Here is a 21,011-nt window from a genome sequence, read left to right as displayed (position 1 = left end):
GACGTCTCACCTTGCTGAAGCCTTGAAGAGCTAAAACCTCAATCACCACTATCTCTGTCCGCTCCGAGATGGCTGCTGCACTTGCCCGCCTTCCTTCAATCCCAAACGATTTGTCCCTGGTGGTGAGCTCCAAAATCTGCTGGAAGTTGCACTTGGTCATGTGCAACCATTCCTTCTGTGCCTTCCCCAGAAGAGCTCCCAATGATTAAGAATTCTGAAACCTTGCCTCCTGCACCAGTTCCCTAGCCAATTTATCTACCAAATTATCATATTCTTGCCCTTAATGGTGTATGGTACAGGCAGTAATCCAGAGATTACTACCCTGGAGGTCCTGCTTTTCAGCTTTATACCCAATGCCATATATTCTCTCTTCAGGACCTTCCCCCTTTTCCCTGTGTTATTGGTGCCAGTATGTACCAAGACTTCTGTCTGCTCTCCCTCCCCTTTTTAGAATGCTGTGGACCCAATCTGAGACATCCCTGACCCTGTCACCGGGGAGGCAGCATACCATCTGAGTGTCTCTATCTCATCCACAGAATCTCATGTGCGCTTCTCTAACCACGGAATCCCCTTTCGCTACTACAGACCTTTTTTTGCCCCCTTCCCTTCAGTGCCAGAGACTTGATCTTTGTGGCTTCCTCCAGTTGGTGCTCCCCTCCAACAGTGTTTAAAGTGGTATATTTATTGGGGGGAATGGCCACAGGGATACTTTGCACCAACTGCCCTTATCCTTTTCCTCTCCTGACATTCACGCAAGTACCCTTCTCCTGCAGCTTGGGTGTGACCAAGTCTCTGTAGTTCCTATCTATCTCCTCATCAGTTTCTCTTTTGAACCAAAGGTCATTGAGCTGCAGCTCCAGTTCCTTAACATGTTCTCTGAGGAACTACAACTTGGTGCACCAGGCACAGATGTGGTTATCCAGGAGGCTGGAGGTTTTCCAGAATTCCCACACCTGATACAAAGAACCCAACAGGCCTCACTGCTCTCTCTATGTACTAACGGAGGAAGAATGAAGAAGAAACTTAGCAGATACTTCCTTGCCCAAACCTGTTCTCACTGAAACCTGATGAGCCAAAGCCTCCCTCTCCAACACTGGTCCACTCACACAGTGGCCGCTCCGCTTGTCCTTATTTTCATTTGCCCTGGCTAATGAATCACAATTTGATCGGGTCACTGTTTAATGCCAAAAACCCATTTGAATCTCGCTCATAGACCTGTGAGTGCCCTTTCTCTCATTCCCAATTCAACTGGGCTGTCAGAAAAACTTCTGTTTCCTTTGCTCCTGAGCAAATAAAATAGTGCAGAATTCTTTTTAATTTTGCTGCCAATGTTTTAGTAGCCTTTTTTTTTTGCCCTTCTGATTTTTCTTAAGTAGCCTACCACACCTATATCCCTTCAAGGGGTAGCTTGATTGTTGTCACTTGTTATGAGCTTTCTTTTTTTTCCCTTCAGTAACCTTCCTCATCCAAGGTTCCCTAATCCTATTGGCCTTCATTGTGGAACCATGCTGGCACAGAACTCTTGGTAGCTCTTTTGGGGTTGCCACATGGTACCGTAGCACTAAGCGCAACGATTCAGGGTTCAATTCCTACCACTGTTTGTAATGAGTTGGTACTTTCTCCTCCGTGATGGTGTGGTTTCCTCCAGGCGCTCTGGTTTCTTCCCACAATGTACAGTTAGGGTTATTGAGTTTTGGGTGTGCTATGTTTGCACTGGAAGTGTGCATCACTTGTTCAGTGCAATCCTTACTGTTTGATGCAAACAGTGCATTTCACTATGTTAAAATTGACGTGGCAGCTAAAAGGTAATCTTTAATTTTTTTTAAAGAAGTTTTTATTTGTCAGATGTTTTATCTGCCACTGCCACCAGTTTGCTTCTACCCGGTGTCATCTTCCCAAACTCAGCTTTCAGTAATTTAGAATATTGACACGAGGGTCAGTATTGTCCCTTTTATATATCTACCTTGAAACTTACAAATGCTTGTTTGTAAATCTTTCTAGATGTTCACTATGTACTGATAATTTGTGTCTAAATTAAAAATAATTATGTTCTATAATCTTTGCAGTTATTAGGAGCCTGTGTCTCAAACTGTGGGAAGATTTTCCACCTAGAAATATGTTCTCGGGACTTCACAAGTGAGGTTGGAAATTTATTAGGCACATATACTAAGGTAATAAAAGTGGATTCTCGTATTCTCTGATTGAATCAGCATATTTGTGATAAGTTGCTGTTTTTATTTAACTTCTGCTCGATGAATTAAAGTACCATTTGTACTAAGTGCTAACAAACAACAATGCATTTATTGCAACAGTCTGAATCGGTCAGTTTAATGGTGTATTTGTATGTAAATTGTGTTCTATTACAGAGGTTCAAGGAAATTATACCTTGGCAACATTTCTTGTACCACATTATCAACACTTTTTGAAATGGTGATATGATTATTTCTGCTCCCTTCACCACCACCCATTTTACCAGTCAAATGATTGCAGTTTTTGTTGTTTCCCACCCACTTTTTGTCATCTTAATAAAGGAAACTTGTTAAAATAGCAACATCAAGGAAATATGGGTTTTCTCTGCTAATTTCTTTTGTGCCTCACTGAACACTACTGTGTTCAGTAGTGACAGGTTCAGCATTGTTATTTAAAGCAAGATTGGATAAGTATATGGACAGGAAAGGAATGGAGGGTTATGGGGTGAGTGCAGGTCAGTGGGATTAGGTGAGAGTAAGCGTTCGGCATGGACTAGAAGGGCTGAGATGGCCTGTTTCCATGCTGTAATTGTTATATGGTTAAGGAAACCATGATGATTTTGTGCTTTCATGCTCTGAGTCACCAATTACTCCATAACATCATCCTTTTAACAATTGACTCTTAATATCTTCCCTGAGATCAGGCTAACTGGTCTATAATTTCCTTTCTGTTGCCTCCCTACTTTCTTAAAGAATGGAGTGACATTTGCAGTTCTCCAGTCCTCCAAAACCATGCCAGAGTCCAATGATTCTTGAAAGCTCATTACAAGTGCCTCTTTCAGAACCCAATTGAACATCTCTGGCAAGACCTCGAGCCTACTGTCCACTGCCACTTCCTCCTCAACTAACCTGGCACAGCTTGAGCAATTTTGCAAGGAGGAATGGGCAAATCTTGCTCCATCACACTGTGCAAAGACTTTTAGAGACTTGCCAAAAAGACTACTGGCTATAATAGCTGAGGTGGTTCAACTGAGTAAAGGGAGGGGGGGTGAATGCTTTTGAACTGCTGACATTTCAATTTTCATACTTTGTTTTTCATACTTTCCCTGTTTTGGGACTCTACTGTGTGTGTGTGTGGGGGGGGGGAACGAGCATGTGATTCACAAATAAAAATTCTCAGTTAATTTGATCAATATCTTTGTAATACACATTGATGTGGTCAAGAGTTGGGGCTGAATACTTCTACAAAGCACTGTTGATCTGACTATCCAGACTTCATTCTTACAGTGACAAACAAGAGAAGATCAGCAGATGCTGGAGATCCAAAGCAACACACACAAAATGCTGGTGAAACTCAGCCGGCCAGGCAGCTTCTATGGAAACAGAGTCAACAGTTGATGTTTCGGGCTGAGGCCCTTCTTCAGAACTGGAAAGGAAGGGGGGGAAGTTAGAGGAAGAAGGTGGAAGGAAGAAGTACAAGGTGGCAACTGGGGGAAGGGGGTGAAGTAAAGAGTTATTAAGTTGATTGAGAGAGATAAAGGGCTGGAGGAGGGGCAATCTGATAGGAGAGGATAGAAGACCCCCCCCTTCATTCCCCACTCTTGTTTCCCCCTTTCACCTTGTCTCTTTGCCATATAACCATAAAACAATTACAGCACAGAAACAGTCCATCTCAGACCTTCTATTCCGTGGTGAATGCTTATTCTCACCTAGTCCCACCGACCTGCACTCAGCCCATAACCCTCCATTCCTTTCCTGTTCATATACCTATCCAATTTTTTTTAAATGACAAAATTGAACCTGCCTCCACTTCTACTGGAAGCTCATTCCACACAGCTACCACTCTCTGAGTAAAGAAGTTCCCACTCGTGTTACCTGTAAACTTTTGCCCCTTAACTCTCAACTCATGTCCTCTTGTTTGAATCTCCCATACACTCAATGGAAAAAGCCTATTCTCGTCAACTCTATCTATCCCCCTCATAATTTTAAATACCTCTATCAAGTCCCCCCTCAACCTTCTACGCTCCAAAGAATAAAGACCTAACTTGTTCAACTGTTCTCTGTAACTTAGGTGCTGAAACCCAGGTAACATTCTAGTAAATCTTCTCTGTACTCTCTCTATTTTGTTGACATCTTTCCTATAATTCGGTGACCAGAACTGTACACAATACTCCAAATTTGGCCTCACCAATGCCTTGTACAATCTTAACTTTACATCCCAACTCCTATACTCAATGCTCTGATTTATAAAGGCCAGCAACCAAAAATTTTCTTCACCACCCTTTCCACATGAGATTCCACCTTCAGGGAACTATACACCATTATTCCTAGATCACTCTGTTCTACTGCATTCCTCAATGCCCTACCATTTACCATGTATGTCCTATTTTGATTATTCCTACCAAAATGTAACACCTCACACTTATCAGCATTAAACTCCATCTGCCATCTTTCAGCCCACTCTTCTAACTGGCCTAAATCTCTCTGCAAGCTTTGAAAACCTACTTTATTATCCACAATGCCACCTATCTTAGTATTATCTGCACATCTGCTCATCACCTCTGGTGTTCCTCTCCCCTTTCTTCCACGATCTAGCCTCTCCTATCAGATTCTCCCCATCTCCAGCCCTTTACCTCGTTCACCAATCAACTTCCCAGCTCTTTACTTCACCCCCTCCCCAGGCTCACTCATCACCTGCCACCTTGTACCACTTCCTCCCCTCCCCCTGCCTTTATACACTGACTTTTCCTCTTCCTTTCCAGTCCAGGAGGAGGATCTTGGTCCGAAATGTCAATTGTATACTTTTTTTTATATAGATGTTGTCTGGCCTGTTGAGTTCTGCCAGCATCAGATTCTATACAAGATTCAATAAGCATGACTAAATATTGGCCACCTATTTCCTGGGTAACCTGATGTAGATCAGGGTTCACTTATGCAGGGTCCTTTCCATCAGATCATAGAACATTACAGCTCGGTATATGGCCCACAATGTTCTGTCTGTCTTTTAACTTACCGTAAGGTCAATCTAATGCTTTACTCCTTTTTAGCCTTCCATTCTTCTTTCATCTTTGTGCCTATCTAAAAGTCTTTTAAATGTCCCTAATGTATCTGCCTCTACCAACCCCAGTAGTGCATTGCAACACGTATGCACTATTCCTTGTGCTTATTTTTTATTTTTAAAAAAGCCTATATCCTCCCAATACTTTCCTTGAATCAGCTTAAAATTAGCCCTCTTGTATTAGCCATTTCTGTCCTGGGGAAAAAGGTGTTGGTTGTCCACTTCTTCAATGCCTCTTACCTTGTATGCCTCTGCAACACTCAGAATGCTTGGGGAACTCAGCAGGTCAGGTAGCATCAATGGAGGGGACCCTTCCTGATGAAGGACCTTGGCCTGAAACTTCAGCTGTTTATTCCCTTCCATAGGTGCTGTCTGACTTGCTGAGTTCCTCCAGCAATTTGTGTGAAGCTCTGGATTTCCAGTATCTACAGATTCTCTTGTATTTTTATCTTGTATGCCTCATCCACCTCCTTACCAAAGGGAAAAGCCCTAGCTTGCTCAAGCTTACCTCATTTGGCATGCTGCCCAATCCAGGCAGCGTCCTGGTAAATCTCCTCTGCACCCTCTCTAAATCTTCCACATTTTTCCTATAATGAGGCTGCTAGAACTGAACACAATGTTCCAAGTATTCTGCATAGCTTCTTACTATCGAGATATGTTGAGCAATTTGTTAGAATTTTGACAGTGAAATTTTTAAACAATAATTGGGAAACTATACTTCTGTTGTATTTTCTATGACTTCACAGAAGTATCTTGCGCTTTAAAGGACACAAGGTAATTCTCTTCCTGTAAGAATTTTTTAAAAACCTGCCACATTGATTAAATTAGTTATCTGTTCCAATTTTTGCTTCACTCTGTAAAGCAGTTGAGAACGTTTTCATACTTTAAAGATGCCAGTATGTATAAGTTTATCTTGCTACAGATTGTTTTGGGATGTGGATTTGGCTGGCAATGCCAGTTTTTATTGCCCTGGAGGAGGTGGTGATGCAGACCTGGTGACGGTACACGCACCATCTTATTTGTAGCGGGTTTGGGGTTTCAGCAGTGTGCCTGCAGCCCTTGTTTGTCTTGACTGTAAAGTTTGCCAGTTTAGACAAAATATTTTCATATGCTAACTACTGAAGTATAATGAACCATACTTTACCTTTTACATGCAGGCTCATCCAAAAGTGTGTGAGAAGCTCAAGGCATTAATGGTGGAATGGGTGGAGGAGTTTAACAAGGATCCCCAGCTTAGTCTTATTGCTGCTACTGTTAAAGCACTTAAAGAAGATGGTATCTCTTTTCCTACGGCCAGCTGTCAGGTACACTTTAAAATATCCCTTTGTATAGTGTAAGCATCGGTGGAAAATTCGGCATTTATTGCCAAGAACAGTGGAATGTGTCTGAGTTGAATCTGGAGATTATATTGTATAGAAGCTTTGGAAGTCAAGAATGGGGTAAAAAAAACATGGTTGCAACCATTTTATTAGATCTTCATGAAGAAATAACAGTAAAAGTCAGCAACAGGTAACTAACTCACTATTAGCAAAGAACCTGCTTGTGTTCTTTAAGCTGGATAGATAAAAGGGTTCTTCTGTGAGAACAAGACAGTCTTGATTTATGCTGCCATGACACAGGCATGTAAGACAAAATCATGGATTTTGCCATATTTCAAAACCAGCTATACTACAAATGACTGAAAATTCACAGAACATTTACTTTATACAAATTTGTAAGCACACATAAAGAAAGTTAAACAATTTAGACCCTAATCCAACAGATGTATTGAACTGTTTTAGTGCTTGTGGTGAAAGTGTAGAAAGTTTCAGTATTTTGATATATCAGCCAGTGAAGAACAGCAGTGTGTGCTCACATTTGGACATTGTCTGCTTTGGAAGGAAACGCAATGTCCCTTTGCTCTTTCTGCCCCTGACCTTCTAGGAATTCATGTTGCAAATTTTGGAGGAGCTGAACACCTGAAATATTTAAAAGGGAGGAACTCTATATATATACCAGTAAACTGTGTTCAGCTTGAAGGTTTACCTCTCCAACCAGCATGTGTATAAAGTAAAAGTTCACAGGAGCAATTTCAAAAAAACTTTGGCAGCAGCTGTCAAAAGGCGGCAGAATTCAGGTGAGAAAGTGAGATTGTGGGCAAAAAGAAAGACCTCCACCTCAAGAATTTGGCATGGGTTGGGAGGACCATTTGCAATTTATTGGCTGCAACTGTGCAGGGATTATGGAACGGGTATTGAGGGAGGCAGTGTGGTGAATAACAGCTGCAGAACCACCAACAGACTACTGTGGGAGAATTCCTCTCCTTGCCTGTCGGCGAAGTGTTTTGCTGATCGTCTTTGCTGCTCTGTACATCCAACTGTGCTAGACTCAGAGAGAAAAAGGAAAAAAAGAACCAATAAGAAGTTCTCTTGCAGATCTCTACCACTGCCGCTTAAACAGCGTAATATAGTGGTCACCAACCAGTCGATCACGATCGACCGGAAGATCTTTCAGACTTTCCCAATATATCCCGGGGGGGAAAAAAAGAAAAATAAATACATAAATGCTATTGTAATGTGAGCATTATAAAAATAAGTAATACTAATTAGGATAATGGTAATATAGCAATACTCCTGTGACGGAAAACAGTTTGTAAAGAGAGGTTGTTTCTGGGGTTGCGGGGTTTTACTTCCGTTTGGGGTTGAAGGCCCAGCAGTCGTTTTTCACAAAACATGTTGCTCTAAGTAAGGCTGCTATTGAAGCATCATTTCGTGTAAGTCACCTTTTGGTTAAACACAAGAAGCCTTTTACAGATGGTGATTTATTCAAGGAAGCAAAGGCCATTCCGGCAGAGACTGTTTTTAATTACTTTTAAAATCAAAAGTGACATCAAAACCGCAATACGCAATATACCGCTTGGCCCTGCAACATTGACAAGGAGGGTAGAGTCATTGTCAGAGGATGTGGATCGACAAGTGTTAAAGAACTTGGCACTCTGAATATTTTTCACTATGGTTCGATGTATCCCTGGATGTAATGCAAACAGCTCAGCTTGTATTTGTCAGAATGGATTTTACAACAAAGGAGGACTTTTTCATTCTTTTGCACTTAAAGAAGAGAATGAGAGGTGAGGATATTTACAATTTTTAAAAATATGTCTGAACATGACATCCCCATTTATAAACTGGTGGCAATTACTACTGTTGGGACCCCAGCAATGCGCGGTGTGCGTGTTGGTTTTTATAGCACTGTGCCATAATGACCCCGATTTTCCCGACTTCCTGGATTATCACTGTGTGATTCATCAGCAGGCCTTGGCTGGGAAGGTCGTAGACTTTTCTCATGTAATGACACTGGTGGTCAAACTGATAAACTTGATTCGAGCAAAAGCACTTCAGCACCGCTTATTCAAGGCGTTATTGGATGAGCTCGATGCCACTTACGGAGACATAATTCTTCATGCTCATGTTTGGTGGTTGAGTCGCGGCAAAGTGCTGCAACGATTTGTTGACTTGCTGCCTGAGATGGACTTTTCTGTTAACAAGAAACAAGGAGCACGAGGAACTGTCAGATGATGCGTGGCTACTGGATTTAGGGTTTCTGACAGACCTAATGGCTAAATTAAATGCACTTAACAATGAGCTCATGGGTAAAGACAGACACCTGCCCCACATGATAAGCACAGTAAATGCGTTTAAGGCCAAGCTTGGTGTTTGGATTTCAAATTTAAAGAAAGGGAGGCTGACGCACTTTCCCAACTTGGAGAAAATGTTACAGGCCATCAAGGGGAAAAAAAAATGCTTTTCGTCCTGAGCAGTACTGTGCTTGCCTAGACAAACTGGCAATAGAGTTCGATCAGAGTTTTGGGGAGTTAAACATCATGAAAGGTATTGCAGCATTTATTTCAAACCCATTTCTGCCGATTGATGTAGAACAGATAGCAGCCAAATTCCAGCAAGCATTTGGCATGCCAAGTGATATTGAAATGGAAATAATTAATTTGCAAAATGATATCGAGCTTAAAGCAAGATCAAGGGACAGTGACTTTTGGGGGCTTGTCAGCAGGGAGAAGTTTCCTCATCTCACCACATGTGCACTAAAAGTCAGTGCCTACTTCAGGTCAAGTTATCTGTGTGAAATTGCATTTTTGCAGATGAAAATTATTATATCTAAGTACAGGAGCTGCCTTACTGACAGACACCTCACAGACTGTCTCAGACTGGCTGTCTGTAGTTATGAGCCAAATTTCAGGGAACTAGCAGAAAGTATTCATCCCCAGTCATCGCACTGAGTGCAACAGTCAATTTTTATTCACTTATTTTTCGTGTTGAAATAAAATTAAATAATGAAACTTAGAATTAAAGGTATGAAGTATTGTAATTTTCTTAAAGAAAGACAGCTCACCAGTGGTGAGAGAGCAGACCGGTCTACATAAAAGAAAAAATGCAAATGACATGTTTCTGCTATTAACATGAATGAACTTTAACTTGGAATAATTAATGTATTCAGAGATACAGCAGGGTAATTGGCTTTTCCAGTCTTACAAGCCTGTGCCTCCCTATTGATCCCATGTTATCAATTAACCTACTAACCCATTCATCTTTGGAATATGGGAGGAAACCAGAGCATCCAGAGGAAACCTGTGTAGTCATGGGGAGAATGTACAAGCTCTTCATAGAATTGAACCAGGGTTGATAGAGCTGTAATAGCAATACTCTGATTGCTACCCTATGGTGCTGCCTTTAAGTTATAGTTAGTTTTTAAGAGTTGAATCCCAGAAAATTATTTAGGTTTTGAGTATTTTAAAAATGATAGATGTTGAATCCTTGAGGAAAAGAGTAGGTTGGATAGTTCTAGATCAGGGAGCAATGTGTTGGACAGTACATGCCCTTTGGCTGACAATGCTGTGCTGACTCATAATGTATCTCTCTCGCCACTTCTGGCTGTGCATTCCACACAACCACCACTCCGGAAAATCAAAGCTCCCTTCTGGAATCCTCCCTATATGCTTTCCTCCCATCTCCTTAAAATTATGCCCCCTTGTCAGTTTGTCAATTCTGCCTGTGGGAAAATGTCTCTGGCTGTCGACTTGATCCTTGGTAAATTTAATCCAACTGTGTTAATTTGCCAGTTGTATAGACAAAGATAATGCTTTGGGTGTGGAATGAAATAACGTTTTCATTCATTCAGAGGAATGGAACTACAGAGTTGGTTGTTTAGCATATGAAATTTGGGTGGGCATTGAAATAAGATGCATAAAATTATTCACAGTAAGGAGTCGACAACTATATGGACACACTTGATCAAAGGCCTTTATACTTGTGGAAATTTCTTCATCTGAGCACATGTCCATCTAGCTAGCCCTTTCAACCCGTTGAGCTGCACTGCCCAGAACCCTTGACAACCCTTATTTAGCCTTAATCTATCGTAGCACAATTTGCAATGACCAATTAACCTACCTGGTATGTCTTTGGACTGTGGGAATAAACTGGAGGATCCAGAAAAAACCCACACATTCCATGGGAAGGACATGCAGGTGCCAGCATTGAACTCTGATCTCTTGACGCCCTTGACCTTTAATGGTGTCACACTAATCGCTAGGCTACCGTGGTACCCTTGGCTTCATACATTATCTAGGTGAAGATTCTTTCCTGGGGATGAGGTTTTTGAAGCTTCTGTTTGCATTTCTTTAGCTCCCAGTTTTTATGGGCTGGGGTTGCTAGTGTCATGGCTCACCCTCCTTTCGCAGGTGGGATTGGGACTGTCCATGGCAGAGTTAAGAAAGGAGGTGCATTGAACAAATGGATATTGAAACAAAACTGCAGTATGGAAGGAATGGGGCAGAAGATGTGCTTTGGAAAATACTTACATTCAATATTTCTTGCAGCAGAACCAGAGCACTGCAAATTCTTCAAAAAACGGCAGTACGTCGATAAGTAGAACTACTGAAGATATAGATCTAGCTAAAGGTATGGAATAAAGTAGCCATGAGGCTTTTGTCCTTTAAAATGTATGGAGATTGTATTTGTCTAAGTTTTTCAAGAGTGTTATTACTACTGCAACAGAGTGAGAGGGACTGTTAATGGAGTACTGCTAATAGTTTTGGTCATCCTGTTACAAGAAAGACATGGTTAAACAAGAAAGAATGCAGACTCCATCTACAACAAAAAGAGGGGTTTCCTGGTAACTACTCATTTTAATTTTGTTCTCGTTCCTGTTCTGTATGTTGGTCCTCTACTGTCATGATGGGGCCACTCTCAAGGTTGGAGGAGCAAGGAGTATTTTGTCTCCAACCTGACAGCAAGAATATCAATTTCTCTAACTTCCAATAATTTCTTCCCCTTCCCCTGTCTCTTTTCCCATTCCCCACTCTGGCTCCCCTCTTAACCTTTTCCTTCACCTCACTTCCCTCTGGTATCTCCTCCTTTCTTTCTGTAGCCCTTTACCTTTTCCAACCTATCACCTCCCAGCTTCTTGCATCATACCCCTGCCTCACATTCCTTCTCACCTGGTCTCACCTATCACTTGCTAGCTTTTAATCCCTTACCCTCCCCCCCCCCCCCCCCCCATTCTGTTTTCCTCCTCCTTTTCCAGTCCCGATGAAGAGTTCTGCCTGAAGTGTCGACTGGTTATTCCCCTCCATAGATGCTGGCTGACCAGCTGAGTTCCTCAACATTGTGTGTGGGGTGTGTGTTATTCCTGTAGATTTCCATCATCTGGAAAAAATTAACAAAGATGCTGCCAAAACTAAAGGACCTCAGTTCTTTGGGAGAGGTTAGCCAGGCTCTCCTTGGAACGTAAGTGAATGAGTGTTTAAAATGAAGAGAGGCATAGATAAGGTGGGCAGTAATGGCCTTTTCCCCGGAGTAGGGGAGTCTAAAGCTGCAAGGGAAAGTATTTGAAAGGGACCTGATGGGCAGTCTTTTCACCTAGAGGGTGGTGGGTATATGAATGAGTTTCTAGAGGGAGTAGTTGAGGCAGGTATAATAGTATCACAAAGAGCATTTGAAGGGGAGGGGCTTAGAAGGATATGGACTAAGCACAGGAAATAGACCAGCTAAATGGTTGACATGAACCTGTTGGATGGAAGGATCTGGATCCATGCTATATTGTTCTGACTATTGAAATAAAACAAATAATTGACAGCCTGGATAAAGGGGAATGTTTCCCTCTGGCTGGGTCATAGTCTCAGGGTACAGGGTGTGAAATTTAGGGCTGAAAGGAAGAGAAATTTCCTCTTTCAGAGCTGATGAACTTAGGAATTCTCCAGCATTGAAAGCTGTGAAACCAAGTCCCTGAATATGTTTAAGGAGATATCAAGACTCAAGGCATCGAGGGGTATGGCATGAGTACAGATGCATGGAATAAGCAACCCTTGCATTATAGCTGATCTGGTAATGGAAATTCACCCTAACAGAACTCACTACCAGAAAAATTGAGGTACTGAATAAAATTCACTCTTACGGAATGTAAGTAAACACTTTTTTTAAAAATAAATTAAAAAAATTGTATTTCTCCATGCAAAGTCAGTAGAATTTATTGTCATACAACATACATGTGCGTGTATGCAGTTGCAGTGAAAAGCTTAGCAGCAGCATCACAAGCACATAGTATCATACAAGCAGCATTCACAAGAAAAACATCAATTAATCATAAACTATGCACAATGTTTACAAGGAAAACTAAATCTATTAGTGCAAAGTGGCGATTGTGTAGTGAACTGTAGTGATTAAGGTTGTGCCAGTGAGTTGAAGAACAAAGTGAATGAAGGGAAGTGGCTGTTCTTGAACCTGGTGGTATGAGGCTTCGGGCTTGTACCTCCTGCCCGAAGGTAGCTGCTAAATAATGGCGTTGCCTGAATGGTGAGAATCTTGGATGAAAGCTGTTGCCACCTTGGGGCAGTGCTTCCTATAGATATTGATTTTGGGGAAGGATGTGCTGAGTCCACTATCACCAATGCTATCTCCTCAATTCTCCACAATTCAAACAGGAGAACACAAGGTCCATTTTAGTGATTAGGGTTGTGCTGTCAGTTCAGGAACAGAATGGTAGCAGTTCTGGAACCTGGTGGTGTGGTATTTCAGGTTTCTGTATTTCCTGCTGACGGGAGGTGTGAGTGATGGGTATCTTTGAATGTTGTCATCTGGAAGCAGCACCTCTTGTGGAAACTACCTGTAGAAAGGGAGGGATGTGCCCATGATGTACTGTCTGCTGCTACTTGTGTTCCTGAGCATTTGAATTACCATTCCAGACCATGACATGACTAAGCATTCACAAATGATGAGGCTTCACTTTATGGAAAATTATGAGATTAAAGATTAGCTTTATTTGTCACATGTACATCAAATCATGCAGTGAAATATGCTGTTTGCGTCAATGACCAATACAGTCCAAGGATGTGTTGAAGCAGCCTGTAAGTGTCGCCACAAATTCCAGTGCCAACATAGCCTACCTGCAAATTGTTAAGCAATTCTTTGGAAGAAACGCGCATTGTCAAAGCAAGTGTATACAACCTATAGACAGCGCAGGAATTGAACGCTGGTGCTGCAAAGCACTACGTTAGCTATACACTATTGTGCCATTTTGAAGCAGAGCAGTATTGAGGTACATACATGATCAGCCAAGTTGGATCCTGAAACTTTTGCGATCCGAAGGTTCTTAGGAAATTAAGAATGAGGCATAGAACTTGTTGCTTACAATCATTTTATTAAGTCTTACAAGAACAAAGAATAGCAAGGAAAGAAACATGGAAACAGGAGAAGAGCAGGAGAAAGAGACAAGACAAAGGTGGCCTGGCCTCCTTATACCAGACTACTGATAACAGTAAATTCCATTGGTAGCGTTAAGTAATGAAATGGGTAGAATCATGTAATGTTACACCTGCTACTGAAACTTAAGTTTCCAGAAAAAGAGCCAACTGTAACTACTGGAAAAACTCACTGAACAATTACAAGTATGTTGTTCATTCTGTGAAAACAAATCAGCATAGGAATGTTAAACTACAAGAACAATAATTTTAGTCCAATCCAACAGCCAGCATGATAGAGCTGGCTTGAAGGGCAGTTGCCATTTGGCACAATACAAGTCTTTCATCATGATTCATTGACTGTATGTAGCTGGTAATTGTGCAATGCCAACCTGTTGGGACATGTTTTCCCCACCCTTGTCTGTTAGACCATAAAATATAGGAGCAGAATTAGGCCATCTGGCCCATCTAGTCTGCTCCACCATTTCATCATGGCTGATCTGTTTCCCTCTTGGCCTCGGTCTCTTGCCTTCTCCCCACGTCCCTTCATGTCCTAACCAATCAAGAATCTATCAACCCGCCTCAAATATACTCAGTGACTTAGTCACCTGTGGCAATGGATTTCCCAGATTCACCATTCTCTGGCTAAAGAAATTCTTTGTCAACTGCATTCTAAACAGACATCCCTCTATTCTGAGCCTGTGTCCTCTGGTCTCCCCCACCATAAGAAACATCCTGTCCACTTCCAATCTATTGAGCCCTTTCAACATTTAACAGGTTTCAATAAGATCCCCCTCATTCTTCTGAATTCCAGTGAGCACGGGCCCAGAGCTATCAAATGCTCCCCATATGATGAGCCTTTCAATCTTGGAATTATGCTCATAAATCATATGCCTTTTGATCTTGATGCTTCTGGGCAGGCAAATTGCAAAAGCTTCACTGGCTTTTAGAGTCTGATTTCTTTTGTAGCGAACCAAGTTGCATGTCCATGTAATGCTGCCTGCCCCCACTTTGGAACAGTTTGCTGCACCTTCCCTGTGAAGCTTAGGTGTTGAGATTGTTTTGGAAATGATGCACTTGCCATCATTTGAACTGTATGTTAACTCGGAATAGGTGGGATAAAGGATAAAGACCACAAGACATTGCAGCAGAATTAGGTCATTTTGCACATCAAGTCTGATCTGCTGATTTATTTTCCCCCTTAATTCCATTCCCTTATCTTCTCCCTGTAACTTTTGACACCCTTGCCAATCAAGAATCTATCAACTGCCACTTTAAATATACCCAATAATGTGGACTCCACAGCCATCTGTGGCAATGAATTCCATTGATTCATCACCTTCATCTTCATCTCTTTTCTAAGGAGAGGTTGTTCTATTGAGGTTGTGCCCTCTGGTCCTACACTCCCACTAATGGAAACATCCTCTCCACCTCCACTCTATCTAGGCCTTTCAATATTTAGTACATTTCAATGAGATCCTCACTAATTATTCTGAGTTCAGTAAACCTCCCTGGTGTGGAGCTTCATTCTATATTTGCTTGTTCGATTATGTGCCATGTCATATGATGTAGGGTATCATGTTCCTTCCATGATCATGATTGTCCTTGACAAAAGTTTTCTAGAGAAGTAGTTTGCCAATTGCCTTCCAGGCAGTGTCTTCACAAGTCTGGTGACCACAGCTATTACCAGTACTCGTCAGAGATTGTCTGGTGTTAGTGGTTGCATAACCAGGACTCGTGATATGTGCCAGTTGCTGCTACGACTGTCCACCACCTGGTCCCATGGCTTCACGTGACCCTGATCGGTGGGTGGAGGGAGCTGGGCTAAGCAGCGCTACACCTTGTCCAAGAGTAACCTGCAGGCTAGCGGAGGAAAGGGGCACCTTACACCTCCTTTGGGAGAGATGTATCTTCACCCAAATATTACATTGGTCCAAAAGCATTGCAGTTTCAAATGCATTTAACAGAATGGTTGCAAGTTAATGACATCCATGTAAAGACTACAATGTGATGAGGAGAAGACTCCATTGGTCTACTAACAGTTGTCTTCTCATAGGGATAAGATGAGGGTCACAACTCTGCTTCATGTTGTGCCACCCTCCAACTAGGCTGCTTCATGTTGGTGACTGGAAAATCAATTCCATTAATGAATCCAAATTTCAATAAGCTTGTGAGTTGCAATTTTGGCCTGGCCTGAAAGAGGTAACCTTTATGGTCTACTTTCATGTATAAATCCTAAAGTAAGAGATTAAATATGGCATCTCTCTGCCTCAGAATGTAATATGAATAGATTAATAAAATGAATAACTTTATTTGTCACATGTATATTGAATCATCCAAACACAAAGTGAAATGCATCATTTTGCATCAAATCTCACTTCTGGCACCTAAATAGCATGCCGACAACTTAACCCTGAGCCTAATCGTAGGTCTTTGGAATGTTGGGGGAAACTGGAGCACCTGCAGGAACTCCTATGGTCACTGGGAGAATGTCCAAACTCCTTACAGATAGTGATTGGTGACCGTTGGTGTTGTAAAGTGAATACGTTAACCACAATGTTACCGTGTAGTTTCAGAGCATTAACATGGAATATACTGGAACCTGTAACATAAAACAGACCAGTATGGCGCAGGAGTAGGCCCTTTGGCCCACAATATTATGCTGAACCAATTAAAATAGTATTCAAATGGATAACTAATTTCTTCTGTTCCTATCCTACCATTTTCCTCACTAATATATCTGCCTCTACCACCATCTCAAGACAGCATGGCCCAAACACCCACCACTCTATGGTTTTAAAATAAAACTTGCCCCTTGCTTCTCCTTTGAAATTGCCCCCTGGTACCTTGGGGGGGGGGGGGGAAGGTCTGTTTGCTCTATCTATGCTTCTAATAATTTTATAAACCTCTATCAGATCTCCCCTTGGCCTCCATATCTCCAAAGAACATGCCCTCTATTCAGGGCAGCATCCTGGTAAACATTTTCTGCACCCTCTACAAAGCCTCTACATCCTTCCTATAATGGGGCGACCAAAACTGTATGCAGTGCTCCAGCTGTGGCCTAACCAGAGTTCTTTCTTTCTTTCTTTTTCAACCTTATTATTATTAATAACAACAAAATAAAATTGATACATAGATAATGGGATTACAAACATACACTTTTCAACTGAACATGAAAGAATACATAAGCAATGGTTACAGTATAAATGAGTATTCCCAAATCGTGGACGATACAATTTACAAATAACAAGGCAAACCTAGGTATATCATAATATATTTTTTAAAAACAGAAAAAAAGAAAAACTATGCAAAAAACTAATCTAATAATCTAATAACTAATAAGGAAAAAAAAACAAAGAAAAAGAAAAAATGGGGAAAAAAGGGCTATTTATAGTATCTCACAAAAATACAAAATCATCAGTGTCGTCAACTCCGATCCTCTCAACATATATAAAAACGAAACTGGAAAAACAAATAGGCTTGGAACAGGGTCATATTACATCATATGAAAATATTGAATAAATGGTCTCCATATCTTTTCAAATTTAATAGAAGTATCAAATACAACACTTCTAATTTTTTCTAAATTTAGACATAACATAGTTTGAGAAAACCAATGAAATACGGTAGGAGGATTAATTTCTTTCCAATTCAACAAAATAGATCTTCTAGCCATTAATGTAAGAAATGCAATCATTCGACAAGCGGAAGAGGATAAATGAAGTGAGTCCATCATTGGTAAACCAAAAATTGCAGTAATAGGATGAGGTTGTAAATCAATGTTCAATACCATAGAAATAATATCAAAAATGTCTTTCCAATAGCGGACACGACCAAAACATGAGTTAAAGACGCTATCTCAGAATGACATCTGTCACAAATAGGATTTATATAGAAATAAAAATGAGCCAATTTATCCATGGACTTATGAGCCCTATACACAACCTTAAACTGTATTAATGAATGTTTAGCACATATAGATGATGTATTAACTAATTGAAGAATTTTATCCCAATTCTCAATAGGGATAGTAAGGTTAAGTTCTCTTTCCCAATCATTTTTAATCTTATAGAAGGGCTCTGAATGTATCTTCATAATTATATTGTAAAGTTTTGATATTAGCCCTTTCTGAGAAGGATTTAGTTCAAACAAATTCTCCAAAATACCTGAAGACACAAAGTTTGGAAAAGTAGGAAGTATAGTATTTAAGAAATTCCTAATCTGTAAATATCTTAAAAAAAAATGAAATCCAGGCAAATTATATTTATTAGATAATTGTTCAAAAGACATAAAACAATTATCCAAAAATAAATCGGAAAATTGTAGTAATCCTTTAGTCTTCCAAGCTGAATAAGCTTGATTTATAATAGAAGGATAAAAAAAGCAATTGGTTACAATAGGAATATTTAAAACAAACTGAGTCAACCCAAAAAATTTCCGAAATTGAAGCCATATACGTAAAGTATGTTTAACTATCGGGTTGTCAATTCGTTTCGGCAATTTAGAAAGAGCAAAGGGAAGAGAAGTCCCTAAAATGCAAATCCTTGTACAGATCTAGTTTCCAGATTCACCCAATGAGGGCTAAAAGATATATCCCAATCCTTTAACCAACATATCAAATATCGGATATTAACTGCCCAATAATAAAATCTAAAATTAGGCAGTGCCAATCCACCTTCCTTGCCTTCTGTAAATATTTTTTACCTAATCTAGAATTTTTATTCTGCCATATATATGAGGAAATTTTTGAATCAGCATTAGCAAAAAAAGGATTTCGGAATAAAGATTGGTACCGCTTGAAATATATATATAAAAACTTGGGTAAAATAACCATCTTAATAGCATTAATCCGACCTATCAGAGATAAAGATACTGGTGACCACTTAGTAAACAAACATTTAATCTGATCGATTAAGGGTAAAAAATTAGCCTTAAATAAATCCTTATAGTTTTTTGCGATTTTAATCCCTAAGTAAATAAAAGAGTCATTAACTAATTTAAAAGGTAAATTTCCATAAATTGGAACTTGTCTATTTAAAGGAAACAATTCACTCTTATTAAGATTTAATTTATACCCGGAAAAAACACTAAATTGAGCCAACAATGATATAACTGCAGGAATGGATTTCTCAGGATCAGAAATAAATAATAATAAATCATCTGCATATAATGATAGCTTATGTATATCTGTCCCACGATTAATGCCAAAAATGTTCTGTGATTCTTTGATAGCAATTGCCAAGGGTTCTAAAGCAATATCAAATAATAATGGACTAAGAGGACAGCCTTGTCTAGTACCCCGAAATAAACGAAAAAAGGGAGATCTTTGATTGTTAGTGAGCACCGAGGCTACTGGAGTATGATATATCAGTTTAATCCAGGAAATGAATGTTGGACTAAAATTAAACTTCTCAAGCACATTAAATAAGTATGGCCATTCAACTCTATCAAATACTTTCTCCACATCTAATGAAATTACACATTCTGAAGTGCTATGTGAAGGAGTATAAACAATATTCAATAATCTCCTAACATTGAAAAAAGAATAGCGATTTTTAATAAAACCTGTTTGATCTTCCGAAATAATTTGGGGTAATACCTTCTCCAGCCTGGATGCCAGTAACTTGGAAAAGATCTTGGAATCTACATTCAATAAAGATATTGGTCTATAGGATGCACAGTCAGCAGGGTCTTTATCTTTCTTCAATATTAAAGAAATGGAAGCTCTATAAAAAGATTGTGGCAGATTGCCCAATGTAATTGCTTCTTCAAAAACCCTGCATAACCAAGGAGAAAGAGTAGCAGAAAAACATTTTTAAAAATTCTACTGTATACCCATCTGGACCTGGTGCTTTCCCAGAATTCATAGAGGAAATAACCCCTTTAATTTCTGCATCCGTAATAGGAGTTTCTAATATTGAAAGATCATCTGATGATAATTTTGGAAAATTAAATTTCCCAAGAAAATCACACATGGTATTATGATCATGAGGGAATTTGGAATGATACAGGGAGGTATAAAAACCTTGAAATGATTTGTTTATCTCATCATGGTTAACTGTCAGATCCCCATTCTGTTGACGGATCTTAGTAATTTGACGTTTAACCAAAGCATTCTTCAATTGACTAGCTAACATTTTACCCGATTTATCACTATGTATATAAAAATCAGATCTGGTTTTCATTAATTGATTTTCAATCGAAAATGTAAGTAATAAACTATGTTCTGTTTGAAGTTCAACCCTTTGTTTGTAAAGCTCCTTACTTGGAGTAATGGAATATTTCTTGTCAATCTCTTTAATTTTATCAACCAATAAAAGGGTTTCCTTCTTAATGCGTTTTCTCAGACCAACAGAGTAGGAGATAATCTGTCCACGTATATATGCTTTAAAAGTGTCCCAAAGTGTACCGCAAGAAATATCATCCGTGGAATTAGTTGAAAAGAAGAAATCGAACTGTTCCTTCATAAATTTAATAAAATCCGGATCTTGCAGTAAGGTAGAATCAAATCGCCATTGTCTAGCACTAGAAGCTGTATCCGTAAATTTAATAGAAAGTTTTAATGGAGCATGGTCAGAGATGGCTATAATATCATAATTACAACCAATTACCGATGGAATAAAACAAGAGTCAATAAAAAATAATCAATTCTCGAGTAGGAATGATAAACATGTGAGAAAAATGAAAACTCTTTGTCCTTAGAATGCCGAAATCTCCAAATATCAAAGATTCCATTATCAGTCAAAAAAGAGTTAATACAAGTGGCTGACTTATTAGGTAAAGTCTGAGTAGATATAGATTTGTCCAACAAAGGATTTAAACAACAATTAAAGTCACCACCCATTATTAACTTATATTCATTTAGATTAGGTAGAGAAGTAAATACGGACTTAAAAAAATCGGGACAATCCACATTTGGAGCATAAACATTAACCATAGCAACCTTTTTGTTAAAAAGTAAGCCAGTAATGAACAAAAATCTACCATTTGGTTCCAAAAAAATATCGTGTTGGGCAAATGCAATAGAGGAGTCAATAAA

General features: G+C 39.8%; 1 protein-coding gene across 2 annotated transcripts in view; it reads left to right on the top strand.

The window, feature by feature from the left end:
• Positions 1–21,011, top strand: part of stam2 (signal transducing adaptor molecule (SH3 domain and ITAM motif) 2) — an 87,678-nt gene that overhangs the window by 25,923 nt on the left and 40,744 nt on the right. The window contains exons 4-6 of one of the 2 annotated variants that reach the window (XM_073046117.1): positions 2,067–2,171; positions 6,405–6,551; positions 11,117–11,195. In XM_073046117.1, coding sequence (XP_072902218.1) covers positions 2,067–2,171; positions 6,405–6,551; positions 11,117–11,195 — 331 coding nt within the window. Of the gene's footprint in view, positions 1–2,066; positions 2,172–6,404; positions 6,552–11,113; positions 11,196–21,011 lie in introns of both variants that reach the window. The other variant, XM_073046116.1, reaches the window with a different exon arrangement.

The sequence above is a fragment of the Hemitrygon akajei genome, chromosome 5, assembly GCF_048418815.1.
Source record: "Hemitrygon akajei chromosome 5, sHemAka1.3, whole genome shotgun sequence".
In the NCBI taxonomy this organism is placed as follows: domain Eukaryota; kingdom Metazoa; phylum Chordata; class Chondrichthyes; order Myliobatiformes; family Dasyatidae; genus Hemitrygon; species Hemitrygon akajei.
This window is presented reverse-complemented; position numbering and strand designations above follow the sequence as displayed.